The 13,273-nt window shown below is 46.3% G+C and overlaps 1 protein-coding gene across 1 annotated transcript in view; it reads right to left on the bottom strand.

Moving 5' to 3' along the window:
* Positions 1 to 281: 281 nt before the first annotated feature.
* Positions 282 to 13,273, bottom strand: part of FRMD4A (FERM domain containing 4A) — a 221,993-nt gene continuing 209,001 nt past the window's right edge. The window contains exons 20-22 of the mRNA XM_011968152.1: positions 13,029 to 13,273; positions 10,868 to 10,964; positions 282 to 3,613 (exon numbers count right to left, since the gene is read on the bottom strand). Of these exons, the coding sequence (XP_011823542.1) occupies positions 3,511 to 3,613; positions 10,868 to 10,964; positions 13,029 to 13,273 (445 nt within the window). The 3' untranslated portion in view covers positions 282 to 3,510. The remainder of the gene's footprint in view (positions 3,614 to 10,867; positions 10,965 to 13,028) is intronic.

Below are 13,273 nucleotides of genomic sequence, written 5' to 3'. Positions count from 1 at the left end.
TAACCTCAAGTCTTTTTTTGTAGTAGGAGGAATACATAATTTAGACAATATTATCTTGTACAGTTAACAAAAGGAAACTAGAATAAGAGGGAATTTGCCTCTGCTGAACAAACCAAGCTTCTCTATATCATCTAGCAAGGCCATAAAAATACTATCTACAGATTGACTTTAGTAAAGGAACCCACTGAGGACACAAGCACCTGAATTACAGATTCCCGGAGCACACACAGGCATTTATCGCTGACAGACAAACAAACAAAATCTCCAGGAGGCAACTGGGATCTTTTCATTTTGAAAATGCTTTAATAAGTGTTGACAACACTGTTTTGCAAAATGTAAAGGTACTATACAAATTCTTAATACAAAAAGAATAAATTAAAAGCAGATTTCTTTTTTAATTCTGCAACTTTGTCTACAACGTACATCTTTTTCATTGATTACAGTTGAACAGAATCCAGTAAAATCATTTTACATGCTCTACAGTCAGTTTCAGGAGCAACCTAATCTTTTTTCCCCCATTATTAAACTAGACTCCATTTTACACAACTTGTAATAAACTATTGACATTAATGTATATGTAAAACTTTACACCTAGTTAACTAAGCAGTAACTGGTCGTCTGATAGCACCTGGATGGGGTTTGCTATATTTAGAACTAAACTAATACTGAATGAAAACAAATTGGAATTTTAACAGTTTCAACACTCACCTGCATATAATAAAATAAAAAATCAACCTGGCTCACAACATAAGTCTGATGTATGAGTTTTCACCAGTCTTCTGGCTGAAACAGGCCATTTCTTTTACGTATCCGAAGAATCCAATAGGGGCTTTATATCAGACCAGGGACTTCATATTTCACCTTATTTTGTTTTAAAGGAATAGGGATAAAGAGTTTGCAAGTGCTTGTGTACAATAACTACATCATTTCCCACCACACTGATCATTAATCATGTCAGTCTCAAAGGACTAACGTTTTATGTACATTTTGTATTAACTGAACTCAGCTAAACAGTAAAACCTGTTTTACTTAATCTCTGTCTTGACTACCAGACTATCATGATGTTTGCTGGAACTGTAATTCCTGTTCCCACTCCATTTCTCTCTGTCCCCCGAATTGAAAACATAACCCAAGTCTTTAGAATTTTTGCCTCTCATTCCTTGCAACTCAAGTGGGCTAGAATCTTGATCCGGTTTTCTCCAGACTAGATTTCAAGCTACTCTGCATGGTGTAGAACCTGTAACCACGTAACCTCATCACCTTCCTTTTCCCTTTTGACTTTTCGTGTTGCACACAGTTCAGTCTGACTCTTCATGAATCTTCTTTGGGAGAAAGAAAAATGGCCCTATGTATCATGTTTCTGAATGGGGAAGGGAGAAAAAAAAAATCACTGCTCTTTGTAGCTCTAACCATGAAAATAAAAGCAAAAAAAAAAAATCCCCCAATGAATCCCTAGAATCATTTAATAATATCATAACCGGTTTCTATTTGTCCTGCAGGTGTACACTTAAAGCGTTCTGGGAATATTAATCCCTTCTGCATGCTGGAATCACCAGTCTAGCCATGCATGGAGCTGGGGAAAGCAGGCCCTGAATCGTCTACAGAGACTTGGTGGAGGAGGCCACGGCCCGCCTTGTCCCGGCCAGGTGTGTGCGCCCCAGCTTGACTCTCGGTGGTCTCCAGGCTGCAGCAGAAGGAATACCTTGGTATTTATTTCGTTTTAGTATCCATCCTTACCCTCCTGGTCTGGTACAGCCTATGGTTATTCTTGGATTCCACATACATGAAAAGCGAAGATTTTTCTTTTCTTTTTATGCTTAAGCTAACTTCAGTTCTGCTTTCCCACAAAACTACTCCCACCCTGGCTCCTGTCCCTGGCTGTCAATGTCTTTCCAATAGGAAGTCATTAGAGTGAGAAAAAAATTCCACCCCCACCCCCCACCCCCCAACCACTTGCGCCCAAAGCACAGCAACACCACCTCTGCGGAAACCTTTTTGTGCCATCTTGAATAACCCAACTAAAGTTGTGCACTTGTTATTATAAAAGTATTTTTGAGGCCTTTGAAGATTGATGGCTTTCCAGTTGTGTTTGAAGTGTAGCTTAAAACACATGTAAACGTGCAGCTCCCACACATTAATTTTTGTCTTCTTTCCTCTTTTGGTATCTGCACACAAATGTGGTGCATGACAGTAAGTGATGATGTGGACACATGGGCCCTTTGGGAGCTGGTATTTTTTTCAACCCTGCTCTGCCTGTTGGCTAGTAGACACATGAGTCAAATCTTTCTACCTAAGGGCATAGTTGGGTTCTTGGAATAAGTGACACATGGGAGAAGTCGGATCTGAGCTCTTTTGTCACACAAGTGCTAACGAACAGAAAATGAGCCACAACAGTTAAACACTGAATGGATCGCAATGTGCTTTTCCCTTGGTTTCCCATAAAAAAGAAAATGAAACACCTTGTGCAAAAAAATAGGATACGCTTTTACTGGTTTGTTTTAATGAGAGAGAACCACTTTTGGCCATTATCACCTTATGTTACTACAAATCCTGAAAGGAAAGCAGCGTTGAGTCTTGGGCTTGGCTGAACCCCCTGCATGGACCGGGGCTAACGGTGCCCTCCATGACTCCTGCGGGTCTCTCTTCCTTTGTGTCCAGATGGATGGCGGCTGTGAGTCGGCAATGCCAGCCAAGACTCCCTCGTCTTCACCGTGGCATTGGGGCAGTTTCTCAGGCCCTCTACGGAGAGAGACGTGGGCCAGTAAGGGAGAGGGCTAGAGAGAGGACACCAGTTTACACAGGGTTGACTTACACTTATGTGTAGTAGTAGTTCAGAATTTAAACGAAATTTCCTTGCAGAAAGAATGTCTTCCTCTTGGCCCCTCTTAATTTTTTATGTTTTTATTTATTTTTAATCTTTGGCAGCATAGAACTGATCGTGGTCCTCCGATGCATCTCTGGTGTCGAGAGCTTCCTTTCTCATCCTCCCCTTCCCCCACAGCCACTCCCCACAAGCTGTCCCATTGAGGAATATTTCAGGTGTAAACTGAATATGCCACGAGGCCTCCTCTTCATGAAGTGCTTGATTGGCCTACGTACGGGTGGCAGGCTGGACACAGCTGACCGTCTTTCTGGGTCACCCTGTAACTCAAGTCCCCTTTCTTGTTCTCTCCCAATGCTACTTGTCCGCAGGAATTGGATGCCAGCCGGCCCCCCTGACGGTTCCTGGCCTAGGGGCTGTCATGGCAGAGGGAAGCCACCAAGGTGCCATTGAGGATTGGTGTCTGGCTCTCCATGGGCAAGAGCGCCAGGGGACACACAGTGGGACCGGAACCTTCCAGAGTGTCTCCTCAGTCAGGTTTTCGAGGGGGAGGGAATGCGGAGACAGGAGAAAAAAAGTGCTGAGGGCCGAAGCTGGTGCAGGGTGACGGTGCGTCTGGGTAAGGCAAATGAGAGGCAGTGAGGTGATCTCAGAATGGCGTTGAGGCGGTCAGATTAGGCCGGGCTGGCTCACACGAGGGTCCCGGGCTTGGCTTTTTCCTGCCCGTACCACTGGACATCAGCTAGTTCTGGATAGAGGGAGGAATCCAGGAAACAGCTATCATTGTAGCTCCTGTGGGAGGCCCAAGAAAGGAGATGAGACAGTTAGTGGAGGAGGATGGGCTCAGCCAGGCCTAGACTGAGAAGGATGTGTTCACCTTGACAGGGCCCTGTGCTAATCACGAGTCTTTCCTGTTCAGAGCAGTGAGGCCTGAGACCCTCAACAGTGCTGCCAGAAGGCCTGCCAGAAGGCCCCAGAATCCACACAAAGGGGCCGCCTGAAACCTAGAGCATTTGTGAAGAAGGAAAACGTAAGGTAATGCTTACTCAGTGCGCTGGTTCTTCAACGTGGCTGCATCCAGGGAGCACCTGGGAACTCTCAGAAATACTCATGCCTGGGCCCCGCCTCGGGAGACAATGGCCTAATTGGTTTGGGGTGTGTTTGAGCGCTGGGAGCTGCCAAAGCTCCCACCAGGTGATCCTCAGATGCAGCTGAAGCCAGACCCTCCGGGCTGTCCTCAGGGGACTTTTCCCACGGGACAGCTGCCGGGGTTGTCCTCCGTGAGACCCCAGGGCTAACCAGATGTCACTAGGACATTTTCATTCTGTCCTGGAAGAACATTCGAAATGTGAGGTTTCCCTATAGTGAAACTGTGGTGGTATTTTGAATTGTGTTTTAAAAGTTTAAATGGTGACGTTGCTTTATTCTAAATAACATGTATTGTTTTGTAATTATAAAAGTGTGTTCATTTAAAATATACAAGAAAGTCTATAGAAGAAAATAAAAGGCTTTTTTTTTTTCTTTTTTTAAGTATTTTAGGTTGGTATCACCATTTAGGTTGGGTAGAAGTAATTCTTAAATCTCGAGAAGCAATCATAGATAGGTGGAAGCCGATAGTCATTACTAGGGATCATGATTAGGAAAAACAGCCTCTCTCCAATGATCCTGAATGAGCCCGTTGAATTCGTCTCCTGCAACTGATCTCCCCGTAGGGAGTGCTAGGGGAGTGGAGAGAGATGGGTGACAGGAGGGGACCCTAACCCAATGTAGTTCGGAGCAGGTGAGTTTTAGGAGCATTTCAGTACCAAACACAGCTTCACGACTGAGAATCAGCAGTCATCCCCAGCTTTGTTTCATTTGCTAACCTCTCTAGGAACAACTGGATGTTGTAAATGTTTCTTATCTGGCCTGAAAATCCACGAAAGCTGGAAAATCCCAAGGCATCTGTGCACATACTGGTGGATTTTAATGAGAGTCCTGTGCTTGGAGCACCAGAAATAAACCAGCTTCAGAAGTAAAGTAAGAAAAGGCCCTTGATTATGACACTGGCCACGGGTATTACTATATGTAGGTGGTAAGTGGACGTTTCTGGGACATCTGTCCTGCAAACTTTCTTTCCACCCTAAGCTGACTTTTGAAATTGTGCGTGACTGAAAAACTTCTAAGGGGAGAGGTGGTTGGGCCCTCCAGGGGTCCTATGTTTCTCCTAGGGGGACAATCTCTCCCTAATTCCATGTGGTCCTGGTGGTGCTCTCCACCATGCTGCCATCCTCACTCCCGGGGGGACCAGGGGACAAGGAACCCAGTGGGGCCGGGCCAATGAGAGTCCCCCGATCACAATCCCTGGTTCAAAGATGGCCATGTGCCTGAGCAGCTTTGAAACCACAGAGATGTCATTTCCTCCCGAGAACGAAGTTAACAGGAGGAGGAAGCAGAGCTAGAGATGGAACGAGACCCAGCCAGCCCAGGCTCCAGTGACATCAGCCGGTACATGCTCTTGTTTGCTTATGCTTGTTAAACTGAGTTTTTCATATGTAACTAACAAATACTGGCACATGTAAGTAGTTTCTTAAACTGTTGATGAAATGTTTGTTTCTAACACGAACATGATCTGGGTCTGTTTGGGACAAAACTTCCCTAAGGGGCTTCATGAGATCTAAGGAACCACTGTAGCCAGTGTTTCCCAAAGTAGTCCTGTGAGTTGCTCTGAGGGGAAAAAAAAAGATTCCATGGATAAATACATTTGAGGAGTCTGCCTTTCAGAGGCCTGAAATGTAAATGTATATATTAAAGGTTCTGAGAAGTCCTGGATTACTGTTTGCCCCAGAACTTCTGGAACAGTATCACCTATGAAGATCCACAGAACACACTTTGAAAAACACTCTCAAATAGGCTAATATTATACAATGAGGTTGACTTATCTTGTATGTTGGATCCTGAACAGTTTCTGGTTCAAACTATTACTGTTAAAGTTGAGTAATAATTGTGACAATATAACCTGCTTCACAGGGACTAAAAGTCCACTATGTATTGATCATAAAGACTCAAGGGGAGACCACCGAGTTCAAAGCAGTGACTGGATAAGGCAGTAGATGAGATTAAGGGTTCCTGTGGTGGTTTATTCGGTATGTGAAGAGCCTAACCCTTAGCCTAACCCTGTGCTGTTCTCCTTCTGGGTCACAGAACCCATACATGACAGGGCATTGGGATCTGGATGATGGGGTGGGAGATGCTGGATCGGTGGTTTGGTTCTCAGGTGGCTCCCCGAGGGGCCACAGTATGGAAACCCTGGCCTGCTCCTGCCTTGGAGGAAACTAGAGCTGGAGGAAAAGAGGTGAAGATGTATTTTTCCAAAATTGTGATGTCTTAAACACAGAATCTTTCTTAGTGCTTCCCCATCATTACTGAAGTATGTAAGGTAGTTTTAAAGCTATAAATGTTGCTTCATGTATTGGTCTCTTATTCTCAAGTTTATTCTCAAGTTAGGGGAAGAGACCCTTGTTCTGGCTGCTCAGCTAAGCCTTTCAGTACAAATTCAATTTTAGGGTAATAGTCAAGGAATGCCATGTGCTACGAAAGCAAAATTAATGAGAGAGACCATTTAGGAAGCATTTATTCTTCATGAATAATACAAATGGGGCACTAAATAGTTGCCCTAGTAAAGCTAAGTCCGTCATTCACTGGACCATGAGCTGGGGCAGGATGAAGATGTAGCTGTGCTCTTTAAACTGTGACCCAGCAGAGCAGCTTAGCACTGGGCGGTCTGGGTCACAGAAGTGACAACGTCAGAATCTGTGAGGGCCAGTGCCTGTGGGGGCTTTCCACAGGAAGAATGCGCTTTCCCAGCACTATGCTCAGAGACGTGTGGCCTGCAAATCATACTAGCCAGGGGCCCTCTGATACCAGACAGATGGCAAATTCACCCACATCTCACAGGATTATGTGGTTTATAAGTGCTTGGCATAGGGAGGTGGGGCTGCTGGGAGGGAGGAATTTCAAACTGAATTATTTTTGTAAATGTATAACTTACAAAACAACTGGTAGCACATACTTGGGTTGTTGAATAGTCCTGCAGTTGGGGACGAGGCCCTCTAGAGGCATCCTGTCTTACCTGGTCTGGGAAGGTGCTGTTGCTCAGTATATGTAGGTGTGTCCCTGCATGTGCACACATGTATGCATGTAGATATTTCAAGCAGATGTGCCTACATTTCCACAGCAGCTCTTTCAAACCTGGTTAATTCTAGTTCTGGCTATCATCCCTACCTCCATCACCTTAGCAGATGAGATGATTGGCCCTCCCATACTGGGGGAGAAAAAGGCCATTCTTCCTACTTCAAAAATACTGCTCTCTCATGACATCATCCTATCTCAAAATCTCTTCTTTTTTCTGGCACTGGCCGGGGGGTGGTCTACCTTCCTTCCAAAGCCTAAGTCCCTGTCCCCTGATTCCCCATCTGCTAACTTTGCAATATTGTCCGTGCTTGTCAAAAGTCCAGTTTTTTCTCTACGGGAAACAAGACTCTCTGTTAACCAGCCCTGACCCTTGTCTGTGCATCCGTGTTTTTGCACTTGGAATGGTCTCTCCCTGTCTCAACCCCCTCCTCCCACCGCAGGCTTCTGAGCCAGGCTCACATAACATCTCCATGAACTCAAAAGTGACCCTTGCATTTCTGAATCCTCTCAGCGTTTTGTTTCTAAGTCTTAGAGCACTGAATACATAAGTGTGGCAGTTTCTCATGCTCCTCGTATATCTCCTGATAGACTGTAAGGGTCCTGGGGCTAGGAACCAGACCAGGTGTTTTCTGCCTCTGTGCTTTGCAAATTTCGACATGCATTTTATTCACTCAGGAATCTTGTTAAATGCACACTAGGTTCAGTAGGCCAGGGTGGTGCCCAGGAGTCTAACTTTCTAACGAGCTCCTGGGTGATGGTGGTAGCAATAAAAATGCTGGCTTATGGACATTTCGAAAAGCAGTGCTCATAGCCTTTGGTACTCAGCACAGCTGTTAAGAATGCTGGGATGAAATGATGGGGGTGCTTCTGGATCAACTCAGTCTGCCCTTGGTGCTTTGAAACTTACATTGCAGTGATGCTGTTCTTTTCAGGGACACTGATTACTAACAGTAAAATGTCTACAAATATTTGAATATAGGTAGAACATAGTGAGTCTAAAATATACTTTGGGGCCAGGCACACAAGGTCAGGAGTTCGAGAGTAGCCTGGCCAACATGGCGAAACCCCGTGTCTACTAAAAATACAAAAATTAGCCACGTGTGCACCTGTAGCTACTAGGGAGGCAGGAGAATCGCTTGAACCTGGGAGGCAGAGGTTGCAGTGAGCCAAGATCATGCCACTGCACTCCAGCCTGGGCAACAGAACAAGACTCTGGGAAGCAGTGTTGGGAATATCTAACATCTGATGTAAGTATCTGGAAATAAGGCATAAATACAGCATTCAGATGTATCCTTGTGGAAACGGTGATACGGAGAAAAGCAACACACATGCAGCACATGTGGGACCACAGACTCATGGGCAGTAGGAACAAAACTCCTCTTACGGTACCTCTATTCATCAGTACTTTGGTGAGGTGGAGACTCAGACCCATCCAGAATGGGTGAGTTTTCTGTTGCTTCTCTGAACAAAGGAAAGCAGGAAGAGGAAGAGAAGAGAGGTCATGTTACAGAGAGAAACTGACACAGACACGATTAGCAGCTTAGTAATACATCCGAAAGGCCCACCGATTAGATACCTGAGTTAGCAACAGATCATACAAGTCATGCAGTACTTTCAGTCCCCATAATTGAGTCAAAGACGTAATTTGTTAGGAGGGATGGGCCCTCTTTGGCACTTTTTACCCTGGCCTCATTTCGTGTCACATCATAGCAAAGAGTTTACGCAAGAACCAAAATAGCTGTTTTGTTTCAGATTTGTCTTGAGTCCTCACTAGTTGTAGATGGTGAAATAGGCAAGTTTCAAGACCATCTTATATGCGTAGGACCCTGAGGAGTGCTTGTACATTTCAGAGCCTGTTGCCAAATACAATCATATATTTGGATCGGGTGAGACTGGGCATGATTCAGAAAAGATCTACAGAGGGATCTTAAGTTTCTTGTTTAGTCACTGGAGGTATGTATTATATATATGAAAGATGTGTCATTCTTTTATGAGCTAATCTTGGTGAGACTCTTAGACCCTAAACCTTGCAGAGGCTGCCTGGCCACACAGGTGAGAGCTGGGGTGTGGGTGGTACGTGAGTAGGTGTTAATGATCGAGTTAAGGACAGAGGGGCAGCTACTGCCCGACAGACAGCCCAAGAAGTAGGAGTAGACACAGGAATAGCGAGTTGGGGGCTCCAGTTTCCCTTATTTTAAAAGGAATTAGAGGCAGCATGGGATTGGTCAGTGATAGTCAAACTTGAGTGTGTGTCAGCATCACCTGGAGGGCTTATCAGAAAGCAGCCTGCTGGGCTCCACCCCCAGAGTTATGGATTTTTTTAGGTTACAGGTGAGCCTGAGAATTTGCATTTCTGATAAGATCCTGGGTGAGGCTCTCACGTGCTGCTGCTTTGGGACCACACTTAACTACCGGTATAACTACTGGTATAATGGGAAAAGACAGGGTTTGGGGTCACAGAGGGCAGAGCTAGGATTCCAGCTCCCTCCAGCTGTCAGACTTTGGGCCAGGCACTTAGTTCCTCTGAGCCTCATCTATGAAACTAAAACGTCTGGGTATTTCTGTTGCCAGGGGACGATAAGGATTATATGAGCTGTGTGTTAGAAGCTGCTCCCAGCCTTTGAGTACACAGCAAGCACTCAGTGTTAGAACCCTTTCTCTCTTACCAAAAATGAAGGCTCCAGAAAACCTTGTGTAAAAAATTACTACAGATAAACCTGCAGGAACAAAAATGCTGGCCAGTGCCTGTAATCCCAGCACTTTGGGAAGCCGAGGTGGGCAGATCACCTAAGGTCAGGAGTTCGAGACCAGCCTGGCCAACATGGTGAAACCCTGTCTCTACTAGAAATTTGCCAGGTGTGGTCATGCACACTAGTAATGCCAGCTACTAGGGAGGCTGACGCAGGAGAATCACTTGAACTGTGGAGGTTGCAGTGAGCTGATACTGCACCACTGCATTGCAGTCTCGGCAACAGAGTGAGACTCCATCTCAAAAAAAAAAAAAGGCCAAGTATGAGAGCCTGAAAGGCAGACATTAGAGCCAATTCTGGAATTGTGCTTTTCTCATGATTCAACTTACAGCCAGTTGTCAGATTTTCCCAGACATCCCCCTGATGCTCCACTAAACCAGGAACCAGACAAACCGAGGAAGGGGGAACTCCTTACTCCTCTAACCAACAGATGTTGACAGAACCTAACATCTACTTAGAGTGATGTCTCAGGGGCAACAGAAGAGGCAGGTGGGTTACCTGTGTCTGCCAGACCCTCCACTGGGTCAGAACAGCCTCACTGGCCCCGAGATGATAATGCTGTAGGCGAACATGTCAGGCTATCAAAAGAGCCGCCTGTCAGTTTCATTTATTTTGCTGTGTACAGCTTCCGCTGAAGGCTTCAGGGCGCCTGATCTCCTTTGTGTGTTGCTAAAGGGCAAGTGCTTGGCCAGGACACAGCCTTTTTTCTTGCATCCTGAGACATCCTAAGACAGTGGCCGTTTCACCTGCCTCTCAGGGTATTTGCTGTCTTCAGCTCTCTTTCTCCCCCTGACATTCGTGCCTGGGTATAATCTCAACTGAAATCAAATGCTGTCTGGAAATCTGACCAAAGAAGCACAGTCCCACTTCCTGCTTCCATCTCCCCACATCCCAAGGACCACCGTCTACTTTAAGAGAACACAGACAATTCACCTCTATAAAGGCACAGCCAGGGAAAGGAGTAGGAAGGGGTGACAGCGGATCATGGGGCTTCTCTTGAAGACACTTCCCAGTGATGAACGCTCATCGTCCATTTACTGACTTATCCTTATGTCACTAGGATCTGAATATCTGTGACACTCTTTTGAGCTGACACAGTGAAGAACATGGAAGGAGAACTCACCCAGTCTGCCAGGTTAGGATGTGGTGGGGGCTGCTTGGGGGAGTGGCTCCAATTTCACTTGACGGTGTCGAGCTTCTCTGGCTTTGAGGTAAGGCAGCTATATGCAGGTGGTGCAAGAAAGGCAGAGAGCAGACAGGGATCAGACACAGGTGGAGGAGCTTGTGACCTGTTGGCCGACACCAACCCAGTGGCCAGAGGTCACCATTTCCAGGGATACTGGAAAGGACCCCAGGGCAGAGTCTTGGCATCCCTATGGCATGGTCACAGTGGGGAACCATCTCTGCATCCCACCAATTCTATTTTCTCCCCACTACCATGCACCTTCATTCTCAGTCAAGTTGACCTGGGATCCTAGGTCCCCACTTTGCCACCAGGAAGTGGCCATAGGGATGGTGACAGCTTCAACAGCAGCAAAGAACCTGATGTCCACATAGTCCTTTGAGTGAGACCTGAGCAGGGCTCATACAGGGATGACATATTTCTCTGGCCCCAGGGCATTTTCAGTGTAGCCCCATTGTGAAATTGTTTCTCTCCATTGTGAAGAGAGGGCATCCACAAAGGTTCTCAGAGCCTGTTCTCTCTGCTGTTTCAGGCTTATCATTGCTACTGTAGTGCAGTTTGAAGGGAGCAGGGCTTTTAATAGCTCATCCAAACCTGAGCACTAGGCATTTATTGATGTAGGCAGTATGGAAGTCCAGTTGGAAAGATTTAGTAGGAAGTCAATCCTACTTAAATGCATCCTTTGCTTTTTGGGTAATGGAATGTTTTCCATCAGTAAACTTCAAATACAGCTTCTTAAAAATTTTAGTCTAAAATATGTTCCAAAAGATCTACCTAATCTCTTTACATAAAGCAAATCTACTAGACAAGTGCTGCAATTTTGATAGAACATAAACCCTCCTGTTTGGAGATATTTACAACACGTTGGTTCTTTATCTAATAGGGTCACAGATGATCATACTCAAGATCTTCCTGGGGAGTCAATGGCAAATTTCACTGGGCTATTTTACAGATGAAGAAGGAGCATAAAGAAGGTTCTAGGACCTTGAAGTCCACAGAACACCCACTATTGCCTGATCTCTGGAGCTTGTCATTTGGCCAATGGACCCTAATAAACATGTCCACCAGGATGTGGGGATAGAATGCCGGAGCCTGGCTCACCTGGGCAGCCAGGTTCTTCCTCTTTGCCCTGCTGTCTCCAGGCACCAAGAATTTCCTCCCGTTCCCCAAAGATGAACCCCCCATTATCTCAGGTCACTGTTCCCCCTGATCTTTGCCAAATTCCTGACTCAGAGTTCCTCCCATTTGCTTCTGACTCTCATTTTATTCTTACAATGTTTACCATTTCTGTTCTTCTCAGTGTCCCTCTCTGAGTGGTAAGAATATGTTAATAAGCCAGTGCTGTGACCAGAGCACAAGGCAATTGCTCATGTTGGTCACTGTCACTGTTATTAAATGTAACTTAAAGGAATGGGTGGTTTCTTCCATTTTTTTTTTTAAACTTGATTCAATACCACCCAATGCTCTTGACTACAAGAATATGAGGGAAATTTTCAGACATACCATCAAGGATATTGAAGACACTTAACAAAAATATAGTTTGTGGCTGTGGCGTATCATCATCAAAAAGGGAAAGCCAGGAGCAGTCAAGAATTCTGTCAAACGCCCAGCTCTGGCACTCTGGTTATTAGCCAGTCTGCCCCCATCTGGGGAGACACTGGCCAAATCTTTAGACTTGACCCAAGCCCATCCCCAACCCAGCTTCCTTTGCAAGCTGCAGCTGTGGGCTTTCACTGGAATACTCTCCTCACTAGGGTAAAAGACTCACCTTTGGTTGGATAAACCCGGAGACATTACCTAAGTTTCTTAGATTTCTGTCCTTACAAGGAGAAATGGGGGGGGCTGGCCCAGTGTACTCTGGAGGATCAAGTGCACCCTTACATGCAAGATTAGGGTAAGAACAGGGCGGGGGCGGGGTAGGGGGTCAACAAAGGCCTGAAAGACCTCAAGTCTCCCGCATCTGACAGCAGAGTTCCCAGAATTAATGACTCCCGTTCCTCACTGCACCCAATTCTAAGGGTACCTCCCGGCAGCAGCCCTTGACACCAGCGAGCAGTTCGCCCCCAGGCCTTCCCACGTGCGCCCGGCCGCCCCTTCTCACCTGACGTGGCCTTGCACATCTGGGGCATCCTGGTGACCCTGCTGTGCGCCACGAAGGTGCTCTGGGAGGAGGTGCTGTACTGCGAGCCGCTGTCTGAGGAGGTGGAGCTGGTGTGCGACAGGCGGCTGTGCTCCTTGTGCGAGGCGGTGGAACGCTGGTACCACTGGCGCAGCTCGTCTGAGACGGCAGCACGGCCCGCGCCCTTGTCGTGGGCACCCTCGCGGCCCAGCGACGGAGTCCGCAGG

This window comes from Mandrillus leucophaeus, unplaced genomic scaffold (genome assembly GCF_000951045.1).
Source record: "Mandrillus leucophaeus isolate KB7577 unplaced genomic scaffold, Mleu.le_1.0 Scaffold83, whole genome shotgun sequence".
Taxonomy (NCBI): Eukaryota; Metazoa; Chordata; class Mammalia; order Primates; family Cercopithecidae; genus Mandrillus; species Mandrillus leucophaeus.
The sequence above is the reverse complement of the archived record's forward strand: the minus strand, read 5'-3'. Positions and strand labels throughout refer to the sequence as shown.